Here is a 23,145-nt window from a genome sequence, read left to right on the forward strand (position 1 = left end):
GCATCGTTTTACTTAACCTTTTTTTAAAAAAAAACAAACCTATGAGAGAGGTAAGTGCTGTTAAGATGAGAAAACTTTGGTTTAGCAGGGTTTCGTAGTTCCCAGCATCACAGAGTGGTAAATGGTAGGGCAGGATGTCAAAACCTGGTATGCAGATTCTAAATCCCTGTGCTTTGTTCCCATATGCATTTTGGAAATCTCAGAATGAGAAATAACTTCTCCATCTTTCTGAAAGGTCTCAGAAATGTTGACCAGTGGAATCCATTGATTAAAAGTTCTGCACATCACTATTTCTGTTTCTCATACAACTATCATTTCTATTTTAGTTCAGACTAATAACTCCAACTAGAATTTTTTACCTTATATATTTCCTTTTAGTCTAGGTATTTCATCCTAGGTCCCTTTCAACGGTGACATGAAAGATTTGTTGAAATGTGTAGTTTTGCCAACTTATTTTAGAGGAAAAGGATATCTTAGAAACTTGATTCTAAACAACCCTTCTGGGAAAGTAGTATTTAACATGAAACAACCACAATTCATGCTTGCCATTCAGATGGGCAGTGGTTAGATCAGTAGTTCAGCAGATGTTTTCTGAAATAAATTATTATGCATTGCCACTGCTCTAGCTTGATCAGACGAGAAAGGGGAAGCCAGGATTACATTCATCTTTGTTTTTATTCCTTTCTTAAGGATGAATGTGATTAATAAGATGATAGACAAATGGAAGCAGCAACAGCTTTATAACAAAAACATGTTTTAAAATATCATTAGTTGTCGGTGCCAGGTACCAAACAATGCTGGTTGATGATAACAGCAGATTACCTTTTACAGAGGCAAGAACTTGTATTACACTGTTTTGCATTTAATGTTTTAGAACTGTACAAAGAGTCTCACTTCCAAAGCAGAAATATAATTTGGATAGTATTAGCTGATCCTTAATATCATTTAAAAAGTTCATTTATAAACGGCTACATTATGATGAGATGCTCTACGATAATAATCACTTTTTTGTTGTTATTATTATGGAACAATGAAAATTTCTGTTAGGAAAACAGGTTGCTCTTGACACTTGCTTGTGCTTGTAAATACTGCGAGAAAGAAGTAATTAGAGCTGTGGGAAAAGTCCGTCATGGGAGCAGGCAGCCTTTGGAAATGACATTCTTGACTCAGTCATCTCCTCCACAGATCTTTACGAGTGTGATTGCATAGTCTCCAGAAGTATCCGACTGCAAGGAACAGGACCGATGGATAGAAGGACAGACATGGCGTAAATAATGAGGGGACCATGAATGAATCAAATTGCACAGCACTAGGGGATTCACTGGCGTGTAAGGCTCATGACCTGTACCATTTAGTGAAATGCACCTGTAATTCCATCATCCATTCACACCTGAGTGTAATCCTGTTCCAGCCTAGCATCTTCTTTATAATATATGATGGATGATATATTATATATATCATATGATATATATATTATATCATATATTAATATATGATGGATGATATATATATATAATATATTATTATATATTCTTCCTGATATACTGCAATTAAATTTCAATTTGGGTTTAAAAAAAATGAGTGCATCAATTACCTAATATTACATAATCTTATTTTTCTCACAAAACTTTAGAAAATTATAGTTTTAATAATATTTATATTAGTATTTATCAAACACTTGCTCTTCTAAGGGTTAACTACTTTAACCCTTATAATAACTCTGTACAGTAGATACCATAGTAGCTCCACCTAACAGATAAGTAAAACGAGAAAAACAGAGGTTGGGAAATTTGCCCCAAACTATGTAGAGAATAAATGCAGAGGGAGGATTCGAGCCCAGTTAACCTGGCCCCTTAACACCAAACTATACTTCCTGACTTAAGAAAGTGAAATGAACTACATCCCCACAGAGTATGTTTCCCAGTTCCTCTCCCCTAGGCTAGCCAAAAAAGATCTTGGTTCAGGAAAGATACCAGGTGAGATTGAGGCTCACAGTACAAGATGCCATGTTTGTTATGAGTCTGGCAGTTAGAAACCTGGGAGTCATCCTCGACTCCTTCCCTTCCTTTCTCCTCACACCAAGATGTCATACCAAGTCCCGTAAGTTTGAACTCCTAAATATCTTTTGAGTCTTTGCTCTTTCCTCCCTTTGTATTACCAGTAGCTTTGCATCACTATTTTGTGTTACAGTCAGAGCTACTCTAATATGACTAATATAGTAACTCATCACCCCACATCCCTTCTATCTTATGTCCAATTCATTGTCCACAGTCACAGGGATCTTTTCTAAATGGACTTCTGGTCATGACACTATGTGATTAAAATTTAAACACTTAAGTGGCCTCCCATTGCTCTTAAGCAAGACAAAATCCTTAGACATTGTCAGAAAAAGTCCTGAATGATCTGGTCCCGCCAGCCTCAGTTTTCATTAATGTTTCCTCCACCACGAGGTCTTTCCACTTGCAACTCCTTCTGTTAGAAGGCTCTGCTGACCTCTGACCCCCACAGCCTTCGCCCTGTTAAGTCTAGTCATTTTTAGATCTGAATCATAACCTTCCTATAGGTCAAATCCTCCTGTTATGTGATCTTATAGCACAATCTCCTTTACATTGAACATGGTTGTAATTTTACATTTATTTCCAATTCCATAAGGACAGAAAACTTTTTTCTTTACTTATAATTTTAATCCTGAACGTGGCACAAAATATACATTTAGTAAGTATTTTAAATGGAATGAATGGAATACGAATTCTGTGATCTCGAGTCTCCCTTTCAACTGAATGCATACTGCCACTCAGATTTTATTTTCCCATATTCCCAAGGTAGACTCCTAATCAATCAAGTGCCTCATTAATTCTTACCCTCCTACTTCTCATCATATATATGTTTCTAGAACATTCCCCTATGAGACCCTATTGACCAGCATAGCACCTGGCTCATACGAGGCACTTAACACATGCTTATTCACCTGAAAGGCAAGCTCAAGACCCATTTCCCAAGAAATATTCCCTATCTAATCCCAAACGTCTTTTACTCTCAATTCCTATACTACTGTCCTCTGTACCCCATAATCTAGTATTTAACTGCGTGTTGTTTCATATTATTTCTTTATGTCAGCCACTTTATTCTCTTTTTTAAAAAAAATTTCTTTGCATTTATAATCTCACATTTTAGTATGTACTATCAATATGAAATATTATTATGCAGAATACTGTGGTAACTCATATTATCTTGTAATTGTTTTATTTATGCCCACCTCAGTCTCCACATAGATTATGAATTAATTGAGGGTAGCTATTATATTTTCCTTTAAAGACCCTGGAATTATGCTATTTATTAAATAGGTACTCAACTTGTTGATAAAGGAAATCTACCAAAAACTGTAATTTCATCCAACTTTTAAACTAAGATCCTATTATTAAGTAATAAGAGATACAGATTTGTTCTCACCTACTCTCTTCCTCTTCTCGTCCCCTCCAGTCATCATTTGAGAAAGGTGTTAATGAGCAGAGAAATGTCTAAGTTAAAGGCGGAAGGAAGAGGAACCCAAGGCTGGGATGATATACAAAATGGAACTCTAGCTCCTGAATTACAGAATTTTAACCATCGAAAACATCCTATTCATCAGTCTTGAAAACGTAATGAGATTACTTGATAATGTATGTTAGGTGACAGAAGTGAAGAAACCTTAGATAATTTTAAATTACACACTGAATTTTGCAGCAATGGATTTTTCTTTTCTGTCAAGATACACGTTGCTTAAATGTTTCCTAATACAATAAGCCTCAATTACCCAGACCATGGAGCGGGGCAGGGAGAGCTACCAGTTAACTGAATTTCCTAGTTTGCCAAGGGTGAACTGAAGGCTTTCTTCGTGTTTCAACCTTGTTACTGGCAATCTTTATAAAATGTATGCCTCTCCTTTTCTGCCTTGGTAAAAACAATTTGGTTAACGTTATTGTATCTTTCCCTGTTGATTGAAACTATTGTAATGTGTCAGATCAATTCAAATTTCATTGAGTATGAGCAGTTGATGAAATCTGTGCTAAGCCCCAGGCACAGCCTGACAGCTGCCTTTTTGAATAAGTTTTCTGTTTCAACTTAGGCATGCATCTTTTCCTGCAAAGGTTTAGTGCAAAAACAACAGCTCTCATTAAAAAAAAAAAAACAACAAAAACCAGAAACGATCTTGGTGAATGAATCTAGTTGACTAACTGAGGTGCAGTGGAAGTCAATTGGTAATATTTACCAAAATTATGGATGTATTTACATCTGTCTCAGCAATCCTACCAACTCATGATAACTTATCCCTCAGATACACTTGTACCTTATGAAATTGTATATGCGTATTGCAGCGTTGTTTATAGTAGCAAGAAACCTGAAACATCTGTTGATGTGGTAGGTACAAATATACAAATAATGGAATGATATGCAGCTGTTAAAAAGAATGAGAAAGCTTCCTATATCCTGAAATAAAAAAAACTCCAAGGTACAGAACGATGTTATCTTTTGAGTCAAACAAAGAAGAAATTTAAAATAGGTACTTTTCTTCTATTGTCAGAAAGAAAAACTGAAATAAATTAAAATACTGCAATATAAAAAATAGGTAAGCAACTTGCACATGCAATTCATAAAAGAAGAAAAATTAGTGGCCACTAAACCTGAAAAAAATGTTGAGTGTCTTTTATGTGCCTGGGATTTTAGAGCTGAAAAATAATCACTGTCTTTAAGGGATATTTTGTTATTACTCTTTTATACTCAGGAAACACATTTACACACTGACAAGAGAGAGAAACCTAAGTCACATATCTCCATGTTTTGAGAATTATAAGGGAAAAAGGATGGGTAGAGAGAGGCATGATATGTTTTGCTCTTTTTAAGAAGAGACTTACTTTAATTGCTGAATGTAGGGAATAGCCATATTGCTTCTTAAACTCTGCTCGAATGTCCAAAAGGTCAATTTCTGATCTGGAAACCATTATTCGGTTCAGAGTAAACTCATCAGTCCCAGCACCCTGTTGAGAAATGCAAGTGTCCACAATACCAATCTCATTGCTCACAAAACAACATATAGAACTATATTTACAGGACATAGATAATGGTAAAATATTATCTGATATTGATATATATCAATTGATATATATCAATTGATATATTGATATATATCAATATATTGATATGGCAAAATATTCAACCACAGTGACTCTCCTTCGCTCATTTTTCATCAAACATCATCATTCATTTATTCAAGAAATATTTATTGAGCACTTTCTCTGTGCCATCGCATTGTCAAATGCTGAAAACAGAGATGAGATGCCCCAGTTAAACTTTCAATTTTGTAAAGGATACAGGTGAGAAAATGGGCCATTACAATAAAACGTGACATATGGGAACTACTGGGTACTATGGGAGCATATGCTCGGGAGGCCTAAGATAGATCAAAGATTAGGAAAGGTCTGTTTGAGAAAGTGGTATTTAAGCTGGGGTCTAAATAATCAGCCAGGGGAAGAAGGAAAGGAGTTCTTACAGAGAAGAAAATAAGTGTTCCTATACAGGAAACAGCATGTGTGATGGTTTAGGGCAAGAACATAAATAATAAGAAGGAACAGCAAGAAATGTGTCTAGAAAGGCCAGACTTTGTAAACCATGAAATGAAATTCGACTTTATCCCAAGTGTGAAGAACTACTGCAATCTGTTAAACATGAGAGTGTTGAGATCAGACCAGATTTGTGGTTTCAGAAAATTCCTTTGACAGCAACAGTATGAGGAATGGACTGCAGGGCAAGAGTGGGATGAAGATAACAGAATAAGACTAGAAGCTTTGGGACCCATCCAGAGATGATTACATAATGAGAGAGAGAAGGGGAGAGACAGAGACACAGAGACAGAGAGAGAGAGATGATGATGATGATGGCCTGACCTAGAATAATGGCAGTAGGGATGGAGAAAATGGATAGATGTAAGAGATGCTCATAAAGGTTGATTGACAAAACTTAATGATATATCATTTGAGGAGAATGAAGGAGAGGGAAGTGTAACATTTCTCGCTGAACAGCTAGGTGAATATTGACACTATTCATTTATTCATTCATTCAACAAATGCTTATTGAGCACCTCCTACGTGCCAGACATTGTACCCTGTGCTGTGCGTATGGTAGTGAACAACACAGGTGATATCTCTGTTCTCATGCAGTTTACGTTCTAATAGATGGAGCTGGACGGTAAAGACAATGAACAAGTTGCTCAAGTGCATGGTAATAAGAATGATGGGGGCTTCCCTGGTGGCGCAGTGGTTGAGAATCTGCCTGCTAATGCAGGGGACACGGGTTCGAGCCCTGGCCTGGGAGGATCCCACATGCCGCGGAGCAACTGGGCCCGTGAGCCACTACTGAGCCTGCGCGTCTGGAGCCTGTGCTCCGCAACAGGAGAGGCCGCGACAGTGAGAGGCCCGCGCACCGCGATGAAGAGTGGCCCCCGCTCGCCGCAACTAGAGAAAGCCCTCGCACAGAAACGAAGACCCAACACAGCCAAAAATAAATAAATAAATAAAATAAATTAAAAAAAAAAAATGATGGCACGGAGTGTGAGTGAAAGGAAGCCGGCTGACCGGTGTAGTGAGGGAAGACCTCTCCCAGGAGGTGACATGTGAGCTGAGACCTCAGAGATGAGAAGGAGACAGCCACAGGCAGACCTGGAGGAGAGAGGACGACACATGCAAAGACACTGACATGGGAAGAGGCTCAGCATAGTCAAGAAACGGAAAGAAGGCTGATGCGGCCGAGGCGTAGGGAACAAGGTTGGGGAGGAAAGGTACAAAAACTTCAGCGAGCTGGGCAAGGCTAGTTCCCGTTGGGGTTATCCACTGAGATGACTGAATGCAGCATGGGGAGCAAGATTGGGGTGGGAGGTGAGGTGGGGACAATGATGTGTTTACTTTGGACACAGCTTTGTAGGAGCACGTGGACTTCCACAGGAAATGTCCAGGAAGAAACTGAAGTAAGCATCTTCTATGTGCCAGGCTCAGTATGAAGGTCTAAAGACATAAAAGAGCAAGAAGACCTCCTGAACAGATTCCTGGAGCTCCCCATTTAGCAGTGGCAGCCGACGAGAAAACACAGGGTTTCTGTATCGTGAAAGGCTACTGGCTCACGCTGGAGGTCTGTCATCCTAAAACAAGTTGACTGCCCACATCACTGTGAAGTGGGGGAAATGATTTACTCAACGCTGCAGTGTACCTACGTCTATAATGATTAGGATACTCATTATCAACCAATGAGCCAAATTAGTAGACACATTAGCTACAAAAGAGAACTCATCAAGGTGGAAAAGAAATACGAAAGTCCATCAACATTAAGCAGTATTTTTACATTCTCCTTGAGGGAAGTTAAGAATATATATGAAATTTCCAGACCAACCTTCGAAGCTTGGTGCAGTCTTTTAGCTAAAAAGGCAGGCGTGTTCCTTGCACAACAGACTGTTATAAAAAAAAGCAAAGTAATGTTCAGTTTCATTTAATAGAAATTGAGTTAATCTACAGTAATACGTTAAAAAAAATTTTTTTTTGAGTAAACATACCACTCTCCTCCTCCCCACTCCTGGCTTTTCTTTAGAATGAAAGAGTGAATGAATGCTTAACCTGAATTTCAAAGCCTTATAATGTCATATTCGCATGGAACTTTAGCGCAGTAATTATCCTTAGCCACAGGGAAAATAAAATTACCTGCCAAAGAAACTCTCACAGCCGCTGACTCATTTCCAGATCCCAGACACACCAACACCTACGCTTACATTGATAACTCCCTAGGGTGTACCGTTGCTCCGTTTCTAGCATCTTTGACTACTGATGAATAGCTTGGGTCTAAAGACTGCAGAGGTGTTGCTCCAAATAACTCATTAGGTAAGCAGGGGCACTGCAGCTCAGTTTAAAACCAGTTTTTCCATGGAAAGATCTTCTCTTAAATGACTGGATTAGAATTTCTAGGTTGATTAATTACATTAGAACCAGCACCTATAATCTAAATTCAGTCATCAAAAAAATACTACACTCTTTCAATTCTTTATTTTGAAATAACAAGTAAAGCAGAATAAGAAAAAGATAATAGGCAAAAACATAAGCATATTAATTATCCTTTAAGTAAAATGAAAACAGCCAGGACTAGAAAAGTCTGTAGGGAATAAATCTATTTATTGCAACACAATTATTTTTATCATCTTAAATCTGATCTCTAGGTAGGAATCTGACCAAAAGTGAATGAATTTTATAATGAATTTTGGAGAACAGAACAAGAATAGTGACTTTCTCATGATGCCTTTCAGACTCTCTTAAGGAAAGCTAAAAGCCCTTTTGTATAAGTGATTTAAGGGAAACAGAAAGAGAAATATATTAGAAACATGGAATCTGGGACAAACATGAAAACAGTTATAAATTTGAAGCTGTCTGAGAAGAAATCAAGGATGCAAATTGATATTACCTATTTTTTTCTCAAACTTATATTCAGCAAGCCTTAATCATTTGATTGAAAGTTTTATGCCCACTTTTAACCTATTAAGCTTTTCAATCATCTCCCTCACCCCAGACTAAATGCAGAGAATCCTTTCTTTTCATAACCCTTTACCTTGTTCTCCGCTTTATGTTCTTAAACGCACGATTTGTTCCTCATGAATATTTGGGGAGATGGTGGCATATGCAGTATAAGGAAGCTTGCTTTAAGACCCAACCCCAGCAGGGAAACTCAGGGAAATTCCTAAAAATCAGGGAGTCCACTGAAGTTCATTATGATGACCCAGGGTTCACAGTTGCCCGCTTCTTACCCTCTGTGTTCTCTTGACCAAAATTTACTCAGGCCTCTCCCCTCCCCCGCACAGGCCCCTGAACCCTAGCTTGGCCCCCAACCTGAGCAGGTGCTGAAATGCAGAACGTGTCCCCTTTTCAGCTGGTCCTGAGAACCAGCTGACACAGCGAGACACATTTCCTGTCAACCCCCAACGATTATGCCCCCTTGCTTGTCCAACTTCCCTTTGAAAGTTTCTGCTAAGGTCTGTTTATCTCCTCCCCATAAAAGAAAAGCTTTTTCTGTTTGATTTTCAGACTCTTGTACATTTCTGAGACTCAACTATTCTCCCTATTGAAATAGTCTCTTTGAATAAAGCCTCTCCTTATCTAAGTCCAGATGTGACAGCTAGCAATCTTCCTACCATGCATTTCTAAGATGTTAGAACTCAGATGGTTTTTCACGTCAAAAGCTATACGTTGACATGCTGTATTAGATTCCCTGTATATGAAATAGCCAGGACAGGCAGATCTATCAACACAGAAAGTCAACTGGTAGTTGCCAGGGGCTGGGGGGTGGGGAGGAGTGGGGAGTGACTGTCAAAGGGCACAGGGTTTCTTTTGGGGCTGATGGAAATATCCTAAACTTAGATAGTGGTGACAGTTGCACAACTCTGTTAAGACACTAAAAAGCACTGAATTGCACACTTTGGGTGAATTTTATGGTACTTAAGTTATATCTCAATAAAGATTAAAAAAAAAACCTGTTGTATTCCAATGGTAGACTGAAATAGAAAATGAAAGTGTGACATATCTTGAACTTTAAATTATAAGGTCTTTCTTTTACTTGATAAAATCATGTATATTATAGCCCAAATTTAGTGTATAATTCAATGTCTATTTCCAAAAATGCTTCTTAGCTCAATGAAGTGAGAATTTGTACATCTCAACAAAGTTTTTCAAATATTACAGCAGGCAAGGTAAAAAGCAGCAACATTGATGTAAAGATTAAAATATGAAATGGAGGGACTTCCCTGGTGGTCCAGTGGTAAAGAATCCGCCTTCCAATGCATGGGACATGGGTTCAATCCCTGGTCAGGTAACTAAGATCCCACATGCCATGGGGCAACTAAGCCCGCGCGCCGCAACTACTGAGCCCATGCCCTCTGGAGCCCGTGTGCCACAACTAGACAAAGAAAACCCACGCACCACAACTAGAGAGAAGCCCGCACGCCGCAGTGAAGGGCCTGCGCACCACATCGAAAGATCCCACGTGCCACAACTAAGACCCGATGCAGCCAAAAAAATTAAAAAATAAAAAACAAATAAAATAAATATTAAAAAAAAGAAATGGGAAAAAATTAACTGGCTATATCATTGCCACTGGAATATTCTCAGAGCTAATTATGGAGGTTGATCTCTAATTCCTTTTTTTTTTTTCTTGGCCATGCCACGCTGTATGCCTGTGGGGTCTTAGTTCCCCGAACAGGGATTGAACCTGTTCCCCCTGCAGTGGAAGTGCAGAGTCTTAACCACTAGACTGCGAGGGAAGTCCCTGATGCATAGAAGCTTTTTTTCCTTCTTGGCCTATCTTTTAGCAAATCAATCAGAGTCATATATTCTAAGCGGCATTTGGATCAACAGTCCTATTCTTGGCACTGAAGAGAGGCTCAGAAGTTAAATGAAATAACATATGTGGAGAAAACGCTGAGAATGGGGCCCAGGGCCCAGACTTTAGTGAGTGCTTGCTCCCTGGGATATTTTCTGCAATTTAAAATATCAATAGTTGAGCGTGGACTGTGTGATATATGCAGGTTTCGGTCTCTGTTTACGCTGCAGCACATTGGAGGGGTTGGTTGACAGCATAGACTGTGGAGCCCAAGTGCCTAGGTTAGAATTCCAGCTCTACCACACTTTCCCTGGGTAACTTGGGGAAGGAACTTAACCTTCTGCTGCCTCAGGTTTGCCATGGGGGTAATAATAGTCCCTATCATGGGATTGTTATGTGGCTTAAATGGGTTGGTATTTGAAAAGACGTTAGCACAATGCTGAGCATATAGTAAGTGCCTGATGAGTGTTTATTTAAAAATACAATTTGAGGGCTTCCCTGGTGGTGCAGTGGTTGAGAATCTGCCTGCAATGCAGGGGACACGGGTTGGAGCTCTGGTCTGGGAAGATCCCACATGCCGCGGAGCGGCTAAGCCCATGAGCCACAACTACTGAGCCTGCGCTCCGCAACAAGAGAGGCCGCGATAGTGAGAGGCCTGCGCACCTCGATGAAGAGTGGCCCCCGCTTGCCTCAACTAGAGAAAGCCCTCGTACAGAAACGAAGACCCAGCACAGCCAAAAATAAAAATAAATAAATAAATAATTAAAAAAACATACAATTTGGGGCACCCTAATGGGGAGTTCACCCTCCAGAGGTGGTAATTAACACTTGAAAGATGAATCAGAGGCTCACTCCGGAAGAGGCTACCCTTAGACATCAGCTATCTTTAACTCACCGTAGAAGCTATTAATGATCATGATGGATGTTAGATATGATTTTCCATTGGCGAAATGACAAGCTGTGTGGAGTACAGGTACTCCTACCCTGGCATTAATGGAGAAGCAGCCTGGAGCAAGCCCAATAGCCACCCCAAATTGGATATTTAGGATTCTGAACAATTTAGGATTGTTCCTAACAATTTAGGATTGCTGTTTAGGATTCTGAACAATCCTGTGTGTGTACTAGCACTTAGATTTAACTGCCTGACTCTGACTAGAATGGTCACTGAATCCTGTCTTTGAATAGTGTCTCATTTCTCTGAATGCAATCTTTCTTGCAAGGTGTTCTTTGGGTTCCTAAAAGCACAGACTGCAGAGACCTGATTGAGAAGACAGATCAGCTTATATAACCGTGTTTTTGTCTGCTTGTTAATCCACGTGTCTCTCCAGGAACGGATTCAGTTTGTGACTTATTTTCTTTTTGATATTGCCTGTTCGCATCACCAAGAGGCAGGAGACCTGTAGTTCCGACCTGAGTTTAACTTTGGGAGGCCGCTGCCAAAAATAACCAAATACGATGAATTACCAAATGGGCTTAGGTCTGTGTTTTCAACAGACTCCATAAAAATGCCAGGAAGAATGTAATATTTTTATCTCTCAAGGAGTTTATGATCCAAACGTGGTAACAAGACAAATACAGAGTTAAAAGGCAAAGGAAGACCTAAAAAGATAACTTCTTCCGGCATCCATTTAACAATATTTGTTGAGCATATTGTGTGTACCGTGGACTGTGCCAAGGGCTATGAGGGGCATAAAGATGAAATCAGTCAGGATTCTGAGATGAAAAGAGCTAATCTTGAGATGTATTGAAAACAAGTGCAAAGTAACTCAGTTTATAAAGCACTCAAGGGCTTACCTATGGCTAGCAGTAAGTCTTCAAAATGCCCAGACAATTCTCCTTTTATGCTGTCCTCAATGTCCTTCTGGCTGATATTTCTGTATTCATCAAAGGCTAAAAAAAAAAACCAGCACCACAAAAATATTTAAAGTATCCCAGTTGACCACACTTGAATATATTTTGGTTTTTGATTTGATACGCAGCAAATCAAGTTATTAAGTGGCAAGCTCAAAAACTCCTTTAAACCATCAAAAACTCAGCACAGAAGTTTTTGGTTTTTTATTACTTTTAAAAAATGTCAAAAAAAAAATGTCATCTACAATAAAACCTGAACTTCATAGGCCATTTTCTTCAATGATCAATCTCTCTCTCTCTCTCCTCGCTTCCCTCCCCATTCCCAGGCTGTAAGCATTTAAAATAGCCTGAACGGTTAAAAGATAAATAATTTATCTAGTAAGGTGGGCTACTTTTATATTAGAGCAGCACCTGGGAAACAATAATGTGGTCATGAGTCAAATACGTTTTAAATCCGCTAAAGAAATCTTAATTATGACGATTTCTTTGTGCTGAGTAAATCATTCCCTAAGGCAGCATAGCCTACTTCATACTTACTAGAAGGCATTCAAAGTACTTGATCAACATTTGCCCAAAAGCAAAACCTGTACCTACGTCACCGAGCACGTAGGCATACTTTGTAAACCAAGTATATTTTTTCCAAGTGAATTTCAAAAAAAGAAAATTTGGAGAGAGATCTAGGATTGTTTGGTTTTTATTTATTTTTTTTTTTTTTATTTTTTATTTTTATTTTTTTTAAATTTTATGTATTTATTTATTTATTTTTGGCTGTGTCGGGTCTTCGTTTCTGTGCGAGGGCTCTCTCTAGTTGCGGCGAGCGGGGGCCACTCTTCATCGCGGCGCGCGGGCCTCTCACTATCGCCGCCTCTCTTGTTGCGGAGCACAGGTTCCAGGCGCGCAGGCTCAGTGGTTGTGGCTCACGGGCCCAGTCGCTCCGCGGCATATGGGATCTTCCCAGACCAGGGCTCGAACCCGTGTCCCCTGCATTAGCAGGCAGATTCTCAACCACTGCGCCACCAGGGAAGCCCCTGGTTTTTATTTTTCAAATAAAGACATCAATAAAGCAACTATAATATACTATTGCCATTATTTTATAAAAAGGATGAAATTTTAATGCCCAGGTTTCCTCATTTTCCCGTGAACTCGGCTTCAGCCTAGTCGTTACTGTGGTTGTTCTCTAGACCAGCACTGGGAAGCCACAGTCAGATGTCCCTATAAGTGGAGATCTGGGCTTCTGGGTGCCGTTGCTTCCAGAATGACTCAGAGAGATGCATGAGTGAACGGGTGGGTGCTTAGCTGTTCCATGTAATAGTTGGTCTGATAAAAAGAGTCCCCCCCCCCCATTTACCTTCATATCAGAAAAAGCTGACTGTTAATCTGCATTAATGCATTAACAAAGACTCACCCGCAGTGACTGGTTTTCCTGGAAAGTGGCTAACTGGGCAAGAGATGGGCTGGAAGCAGTGCAGTCAGGTTTCTCCATCCCACAGGAACACCCCTCTCTGCTCTCACCCCAGAGAGCTGCTCCTCTCTTCTCCCTGCCATCCATCCCCACCCCCCCACGGCCCCCCAGGTTGTTTCCTGAAATGTTTGTACATAAAAATGGGCCAGCCTTCACGATTTTTAACTTCATTTCCCAGAACTGTGTATGTTAAACCTTGAAATATTTGCAAGAACAATACAACGCAAAAAAGGATTATAATGCGAGTCCATACTCAGCTTCAGTTGAGGAAAGCTCCTTAAACACAGGATCTCAGTGAATGTATCTTCATCCGTGCCCCATTTGTTCTCACCAGCATTATAGAGAATCTATTGGACAAGGGAGAAGACTTAAATGTTATCACAGACCCAGTTCTGTCTCTTTCTGAGGAGGTGGAATGAGAAGAGGGGCAAGTTTATTTTACAGGTCATTGAGATCATCGATAATCCGTGTCTCTCACTTTTAGTGGATTGGAAATCTGACAGTTGTGTGGCAGGAGCCAGGGGAATAATATCCACCAGTGGGGAAGGCAGAAAGGTGGGGTCCGTGGATCCCCAGGTGTCAGGCTTCTCCTCCAGACAGGACAGGAGAGAGCATGACCCCAGCTGGTGCCGTAGACGTGAGAACTCAGTCAGGAGGGAGAATCGTTAAAGGAGATGTTTTCTTTGCTCTGTTACCGACCTGGGCATCCTCTTTCGCCAGCTGCTCATCCACTTTCAGACCCTCATCTCTTCTGCCCTAGACAGGGGAGATAAAAGTGAGGGCAATCCTTTTAAAGATAAAAATTCCGTCACTCGGCATTCCAACCAGCAGGGCATCTTAGAGCTGCTTCTTCAGTGGCAACCCCGCAGCACAGAACAATCAGGCGCTTGGGGCTCTCGTTCTGGCACTGACTAGCTATGAAATCTGTAGCAAATCACACAGTTTTCTGAGCCGCAGTTTCCTCCCCTGAAAACTCAAATGTCTTAATGGAATCAAAAGACAAGCCACACACTGGGAGAAAATTATATGAAAACACATATCTGAAAACACATATCTGATACAGAACTTGTATCTAAAACATAAAGAACTCTTAAACCCCAACAATAAGATAACGAACAACCCAATTAAAAATGGGCAGAATATCTGAATAGACATCAGATACACAGATGGCAAGAAAGCACATGAAAAGAGGCTCAATGTCATATGCCATGAGAGAACTGAAAATTAAAACAATACACTCACACATCAATTAGAATGGATAAAATTCTAAACACTGACAACACCAAATGCTGGCAGGGATGTGGAGCAACAGGAAATCTCATTCCTTGCTGTTGGAAATGCAAAATGGGACAGCCTCTTTGGAAGACAGTTCGGCAATTTCTTACAAAACTAAACATACTTTTACCATACGACCCAGCAATTGTGCTCCTTGATACTTACCCAAATAAGGTGAAATCTAATGTCCACACAAAAACTTTGACATGAATGTTTACAGAAGATTTTGTTCATAATTGCCAAAACTTGGAAGCAACCAAGCTGCCCTTCAACAGGTGAATAAACTGTGGTATATCCATACAATGCAATAGTACTCAGTGACAAAAAGGAAATGAGTTATCAAGCCATGAAAAGGGGCAGTCTGAAAAGCCTGCATACTGTATGATTCCAACTATAGGACAGTCTGGAAAAGGCAAAACTATAGAGATAAAGAGATCACTGGTTACCAGGCGTTCAGAGGGAGAAAGAGAGGGATGAATAGCTGGAGCACAGATGATTTTTAGGGCAGTAAAACCATTCTGTATGATACTGTAATGGTGGACACAAGACATTACACGTTTGTCAAAACCCATAGAATGTATAACACGAAGAGTGAGTCCTAATGTAAACTATGGACTTTAGTTAATAATAATGTGTCAGTTCATTCATTCATCAGCTAATTCATCATCTAATTCTTTTATCATTCATTCATCATCTAATTCATTCATCAACTATAACCAATGTACCACACTAGTGCAGATGTTAACAACAGGGGTCACTGTGAGGGGGGAGGAGGGGCATATGGGAGCTCTCTGTAGTTTCTGCTGCATTTTTCTGCAAATCTAAAACTGCTCTAAAAAATAAAGTCTATTAAAATAAACCAAAACCTCAAAGATTCCCCACTAACTCTACTGTTGAAGGCTCTGTGGCTAAGTGCGTGTGCTTGTACACAAATAATTCAGCACATTATAGCAAGAGGGGAGACAGAGAAGGAAAAGAAGATTGCCTGAATTATTTTGCAAATTATAGGTGAATGAAACATTTGGCTATAATACTTTAAAAAATGCATTTGTTCCAAACCAGTGGTTACCAGCAGGGAGAGGGAAGGGGGGAGGGGCATTATAGGAGTAGGGGAGTCAGAGGTACAAACTATCAGGTATAAAACACGCTCTAGGGCTTCCCTGGTGGTGCAGTGGTTGAGAGTCTGCCTGCTAATGCAGGGGACACGGGTTCGAGCCTTGGTCTGGGAAGATCCCACATGCTGCGGAGCAACTAGGCCCATGAGCCACAATTGCTGAGCCTGCGCGTCTGGAGCCTGTGCTCCGCAACAAGAGAGGCCGCGACAGTGAGAGGCCCGCGCAATGCGATGAAGAGTGGCCCCCGCTCTCCGCAACTGGAGAAAACCCTTGCACAGAAACGAAGACCCAACACAGCCAAAAATAAATAAATAAATAAATAAAATGAGTCATAGATTAAAAAAAAAAAAACAAAACACGCTCTAAGGATATATTGTACAACACAGGGAATATAGCCAATATTTTATGATAACTATAAATGGAGTATAACCTTTAAATAGTGTGAATCACTATATTGTACACCTGTAACATATAATATTGTAGAGCAACTATACTTCAATATAAATAAATAAATAATAAATAAAAATTTTAAAAATGCATTTGTTCCTATTTGCAAACATTAGGTCTTCGTACGCCTGCCTGATTTTTTTTTTAAACCACTCTTTTTTTTTTCTTTTTAAATTTATTTATTTAATTTATTTATTTTTGGCTGCGTTGGGTGTTCATTGCTGCACGCGGGCTTTCTCTAGTTGCGGCGAGCGGGGGCTACTCTTCCTTGCGGTGCACGGGCTTCTTATTGTGGTGGCTTCTCTTGTTGTGGAGCATGAGCTCTAGGCACACAGGCTTCAGTAGCTGTGGCACACGGGCTTCAGTAGCTGTGGCACACGGGCTTCAGTAGTTGTAGCTCATGGGCTCTAGAGCGTAGGCTCAGTAGTTGCGGTGCAAGGGCTTAGTTGCTCCGCGGCATGCGGGATCCTCCCGAACCAGGGCTTGAACCCATGTCCCCTGCACTAGCAGGCAGATTCTTAACCCCTGCGCCACCAGGGAAGCCCCGGCCTGCCTGATTTTTGCATGATTTATTTTCTCGGTTTCTTTCAGTGCTGCTGCTACTCTGCTCTAACTAGTTATCCCTAGTTTGCTGTCTTCTTGTCCTCCTTTCATCATTCATTCTGCTCCAATAATAAAAATGCTGATGATCACTGGTATTAATTACAATAAGCCAGCACCACCACGTATTGATAACTTTCTCTGTGCTAAGTATTTCACACTCTTTCTCTCTTAATCTTCACAACACGCTCTGAGGCTGGTACTGTTATTATTTTAACTGTACAGATGTGAAATGAAGGCTTTGAGGCTTGACTTAAAGTAACTCGTCTCAGCGTATAAAGCTAGCAGGCAGCAGAGGAGCACAAGACTCCAGGTCTTATTCTGAAACCCTTCCCAGAAGCCTTGCTCTCCACTGCCTTCTGGGGGCGTGTGTGCTCACGCGCACACAAGCAGATCTGCACTTATGAGTACAGACCTGTGGGATCGTATGTTTGCAGCGATACCTCATCAGTTTGGGTTTGTAGGTTCAAACGTCATAAGGTTGTCACCACTGGAAACAACTGGAACCATAATTAGGATAAACTGTTCCTTAGTGGCATAATGCCTCACTTTGCCAAGTGCTGCTTCAACCCTCAGGCTGGGATGGTTGCTGGGATTTTCTCACACGTTAAGGGCTGCGTAAATCAGCTGAAAGAGGCTGTTGAGATGGGGCTTAAATCATTTCCTCTCTTACACACACCTATGACTCTATCTCATCCTTGACCTCACCGCCTTTTTTATAAAACCAAGAGCCTCCTAAAAAGAGACGGCAAGGTGTGGTCTCATTTGGTCACATGGTGATGAATGGCTTAGCAGCTCTTCCAAAGGGGGCAAGGATGCAGTTCCAGCAAGCCACATTTTTTTAATCCTGAGACTGATATACCCATCTCTGAAGATAATTCATCTGTATCATGCTTCCTACTTAGTTTAAGTGCCACCAAAAGAAATATATATTCTTTCGAGTCCAGAAGAAAATCAACATGTTCTTAAAAATGAAGACATAATGGAAATGAACAATTATTTTTCTTCCAGATGAACATGCAGAACATCTAATGTATTATGAAACCTGATCAAAATACGTTTAATCCATATACTGACCAAAACAAGATTTTTTGGTTGCATCACTATGTTATACCTTTATGAGGATGGTTAAATATTATACTGCGTGGTGGCAATGCAAATGTAAGATGAACAAATAATTTCAAAAGGAAAACTGCAATCTCATCGTCTCACTTTGGTTATTTTCAAACACCCTAGAAACTATTATTGAGCATGCAGCTTATTGGGGACTTCAAAAGTAAAAAATAAAACCTTACATCTGCCAAAGTCAACAGAGCTTTCCGGAAGTCACCAGATGTTTCAGAACTAATTTCATCTCCAAGACTCTTCTTATACACTGAAACCAGATAAGAATGAAATTAAGCCTTGATGAACTAAAAAATATTATTATAAAACACAGAAAAGCTTAAAATGTCAACATTGGCAAGGAATGAGTACCTGATAAAATAAATCTTGTTTCTTCTTTTTTTTTTTTTTTTTTTTTTTTTTTTTTATAAATTTATTTATTCATTTTTTTTTTTTTTTAATATTTTATTTATTTATTTATTTATGGCTGTGTTGGGTCTTCGTTTCTGTGTGAGGGCTTTCTCCAGTTGCGGCAAGTGGGGGCCGTTCTTCATCGCGGTGCGCGAGCCTCTCACTATCGCAGCCTCTCTTGTTGCGGAGCACAGGCTCCAGACGCGCAGGCTCAGCAGCTGTGGCTCACGGGCTTAGTCGCTCCGCGGCATGTGGGATCTTCCCAGACCAGGGCGCGAACCCGTGTCCCCTGCATTGGCAGGCAGATTCTCAACCACTGCGCCACCAGGGAAGCCCTCTTCTTTTTTTAAAAAAATTTTTAGTGCTCTTCTGATATGGATACATTCTTCTTGTAACTATTACTGTAGTGTGTGGTGTGATAGATGCACAAGAACAGAAACAACTGCCATTCTGGATCAAGTCATGGTTCATTTTATCTGACAAAGGCACTAAGGAAGGTATAGTGAGAAAGCTAGGATGGGCAAGCTGTTAGTTTGCCTTCCAATTTCTATTATGTCCGCCTTCCATAGGAATAGAACCCTGGCCTTAAGCAAGATATAATGTACACAGCTTAAAGACCACATTCTCAGCTCTCCTCTTGGCAATGAAACGTAGGCAGACCTACGTGACATTGCTGGGAAATCTCCTTAATGAAGGCTCATGCCAATCTTAGTCCCTTACTCCATCCTACTGCCTGGTGTGTAGATTGATCACTGGAGCTTGGGCAGCCATCTTGGTCTATGCAGGACTATATCTGAGCGATGGCATAAAAATAAGCAGGAAGGGGCCTGGGTTCCTGAAAGTTCTGAGGCGCTGTCATGCCAGTCCTAGAATTGTCTATCTCCAGACTGCTTCTACATATGAGATCAATAAATGTTTATCTTATTTAAACCACTGTTATTTTTCTGTTTTATTGACTCTAACCCTAATCTTAATGCATACAGTTAGAATGTGTTATTTGATAGCTCTCAAAAGTAAGAAAGCTTCCCGAAAACATACTGTTTCCCCATAACAAATGCCAACTGTGTGTTTGCACATTTTAGTACTGAATAGTTGTAGCTCCTTTTGCATAGCCTGTGATGTGCAGTGTCCACTGAATTTTAAATCTCTGTTCTGCTCCACCCTTCGAGCCACTGTATACCTGGACGCAGCTGACACCAGGTGGCTCTTTGAACTCCACCTGCATGACCCTCAAGACCACTATAAAATTAGTCATATGAAAGCTTGTCCTTTCAAATCAGTAAAAGACAACTATAGAAAGTGATGTGAGATTATCTAATAGCAAGAACTGTGTTGAGAGAGAAATTCTTCCAGCGTGATTTTAATAAGTCTCTTTTTATGAAATCTATAATTCTCCAGAGCAATTCAAGTAAACAAAATCCACTATAAAGACAGATTATTTATCTAAGTAATAATAACATTTAGTAGGCATCACTTTCCCTAATAGTCACGTTATTGTTACATCTCTCCTTCCTTCACTCTATGAAAAAAAATTCTTTAGTTTAAAAATATCAAGCCAAAAAAATGAAGCTCTCAATTGTTAGAATTTGGGGAAGTACTTTATAATTTTAGAATTATCTACATGAGTCTCACACAGCCTCCCACGCCTCTCCTCTACCCCAGGTATTTTGCAGGAAACTAGACTAAAAATATGAAAATTATTTCGATGCAAGTTGAAAACTACCTTATGCATTTTGAGACACAACAGGGTATAGAAAAACGGATACAATGTTTTAATAGTGCAGAAGCTGAACTTAGAGTTCTTGATCCTGATTCAATGTTCTCTCATGCACCATTAACTTTAGAATACTGGAAAGAGTCCAGAATTTAGCTCTCTATTCATTTAGGTGCTACTGTATCATTGTCGTGTGTGAGCCACTCAATATGCCTGGTCCTTTTATGAGGGTCAAGTTGAGAGGTCCTCTGATGGATTTCTAATGCATGGGTCACCACTGCACATTACATGATGCCATCACTCTTGCTACAGTTGACTGCATCAGGGCTGGCATCTGCCTATAAGTGGCCAGCTGTCTACAAGGTGACCTGGTGGGAGAACTTTGCCCAAAAGAAGGCTCTCTACTAGACAGTGCCTTTCTGAGCCCACTGAATCTTCTCTTAGGGAGTGAGATGTACAGAATTTTTTTAAATTTATTTATTTATTTATTTTTGGCTACATTGGGTCTTCGTTGCTGCACACAGGCTTTCTCTAGTTGTGGCGAGTGGGGGCTACTCTTGGTTGCAGTGCACAGGCTTCTCATTGCGGTGGCTTCTCTTGTTGCGGAGCACAGGCTCTAGGTTCGTGGGCTTCAGTGGTTGTGGCACACGGGCTCAGTACTTGTGGCTCGTGGTCTCTAGAGCACAGGCTTCAGTAGTTGTGGCGCATGGGCTAGTTGCTCTGCGGCATGTGGGATCTTCCCGGACCAGGGCTCGAACCCGTGTCTCCTGCACTGGCAGGCGGGTTCTTAACCACTGTGCCACCAGGGAAGCCCCAGAATTTTTTTAAAAGAGTAACAAAGAAGTGGAAAGACCCCCAGAAATAAGACACAAAACACAAGTCAAGAATAACAGCCAGAAACCATGGGCAAATAGAAACCTTGAGTAGACAAACGTCATGTGGTAAGGGAAGAGAAGTTTCTTGGTGGCGTCAAGAACAGTAGAGGCAGAGAGGGAGGAGAAAGAGTTACTAGGATGAAGATGCGCACAGGGAGCAGTGGACGTCTGATGCTGAGGGAGTGACTAGACAGCTGAGTCCCTAGCTGTGTCCTGAATCTCTGTACAGCTCGGCAATACCTGATTGAGACTATTTCCTTCTTTTACTTCTTGTGTATCATGAATCCCTACTTACCAAGGGAACCTAGATGCAGTTCAATTCCTTGTAGCCTTAGAGAACTTAACTCACCCAGATACCAGAGCATCTGGTAACTTTGAACAATGACCACTTGTCATATTTGCAAAACAACAGTCCTAAATGCTAAGACATTCACTTGGCTCTTAAGATCCCAGATCTCAATCTTAAGGATATTCATTCAATGAATATTTGAATTTATCCCCCACTGTTCTGGGCACTGGAGATATAGCAGTGAGCAAAACAGACAAAAATCGCCCCCTTCATAGAGCTTACATCTTAGGGTTGTTTGTACATAAATGCTGAACTCCAGGGAGAATCTTGGGGCCAGTCAACTCATGGAGCGGTAACTCTTCTAAGAAACACAAGGAAGTAACACAGCATCTGGGGGTAGAGCCCCTGGATCTGATGATTTTTTTACATGTACATCTTGTTGAACTGAGGGAACCAAATATGTTAAACACCTACAATGTACTCATTTGTGCCCATTATTAAGCAATTATCTCATCTACCCCAAATTTGCCCTTCTATACCTTGCTTGGTGGAGCTGGGGTTGGGACTCTGCAAATAACATTTCTCTTTCATCCCCCACCCTCCACCTCCCTGTCAGTTTCCACCAATGGCGGGAGTAGAGGGAGATGAGATGGAAGGCAGGAGGAGGAAGGAAGGACATGCTATCATTGGCTTGTGATTCACATCAGTGTCAACCCAGTGACAGGCTTTCACCCTGACAGCAGCAGTTGGCTCCAGGCTCCTAGAACAAGTCACCTGTTTACATGCCCATGGAGGTACTAGCTCCAGCTAGATGGAGGTCCTTCCCCTTCACAGAGATCTGAACTCCAGTTCCTAGGGCCTCTCCTCTGAGCCCCTGAAGTACCAACACCAGAAAGTGGTGCCCTCCTCTGAGCTTCTAGTTTCTGAAAATCCCAATCTCTTCCTTTGTCGTCCCAGCCTTGAGGATTATACCTCTGAGCTGTGTTTCTGTTTTGCCTTTTCAGTCCTCCAAAAAGGTACTTAAGCAATTCTCTACATTAAATTCGCTCTGTTAAAATACCTAGTGCATTTCTGTTTTTCTGACTAGACCTCATTAGTATACCAACAATAAAACAGTCACTTACCTATCACTGAGGTATTTACCTTCTAATGGAAATTTCTCAAAGTAACCTCTTTAACACCCATCTGGGGGCCGGTATATCCCGGCCCTTTTGGACCTTTTTTTGGACCTTTCCTATTGCAGAAGTTTCCTAATACACAGCTGGCCACCCTGATACAAAAACATAGACACCATGGCTCCCTTAAGGTACTTGGAGGTGGTGACAGGGAGAGGTTGTTTAATATGAATTGGGCTGGTCTTTGTCCCTGGCTCCTGGAAGCTAACCTCTAAATACTTACAATTTCCCCAATAATAAGAATTTCATTGTTATTCATGGAGGGTCCCCTGAACCACCCCTGAGTTTATGCTAACAAGATGACTCCGGATGGGGCTTGGTCACGCCAGAAAGACCAACCAATGTGACTAAAGGGTTAAGGCTTTGAGCCACATGATATCAGCCTGACATCTAGCGGGAGGAGGGTACTAAAGATGGAGTTCAGTCACATGGCCAGTGATGGAGTCA

The 23,145-nt window shown here is 40.7% G+C and overlaps 1 protein-coding gene across 3 annotated transcripts in view; it reads right to left on the bottom strand.

The window, feature by feature from the left end:
* Positions 1-823: 823 nt before the first annotated feature.
* The window catches only part of ANXA3 (annexin A3), a 56,145-nt gene continuing 33,823 nt past the window's right edge, over positions 824-23,145 (bottom strand). For all 3 annotated transcript variants that reach the window (XM_036853453.1, XM_036853454.1, XM_036853455.1), the window contains 7 exons: positions 18,426-18,505; positions 14,393-14,449; positions 13,947-14,040; positions 12,175-12,270; positions 7,417-7,475; positions 4,893-5,015; positions 824-1,226 (listed from right to left, as the gene is read on the bottom strand). In XM_036853453.1, the coding sequence (XP_036709348.1) occupies positions 1,167-1,226; positions 4,893-5,015; positions 7,417-7,475; positions 12,175-12,270; positions 13,947-14,040; positions 14,393-14,449; positions 18,426-18,505 (569 nt within the window). In that variant the 3' untranslated portion in view covers positions 824-1,166. The remainder of the gene's footprint in view (positions 1,227-4,892; positions 5,016-7,416; positions 7,476-12,174; positions 12,271-13,946; positions 14,041-14,392; positions 14,450-18,425; positions 18,506-23,145) is intronic.

Source organism: Balaenoptera musculus, chromosome 5, assembly GCF_009873245.2.
Source record: "Balaenoptera musculus isolate JJ_BM4_2016_0621 chromosome 5, mBalMus1.pri.v3, whole genome shotgun sequence".
NCBI lineage: Eukaryota > Metazoa > Chordata > Mammalia > Artiodactyla > Balaenopteridae > Balaenoptera > Balaenoptera musculus.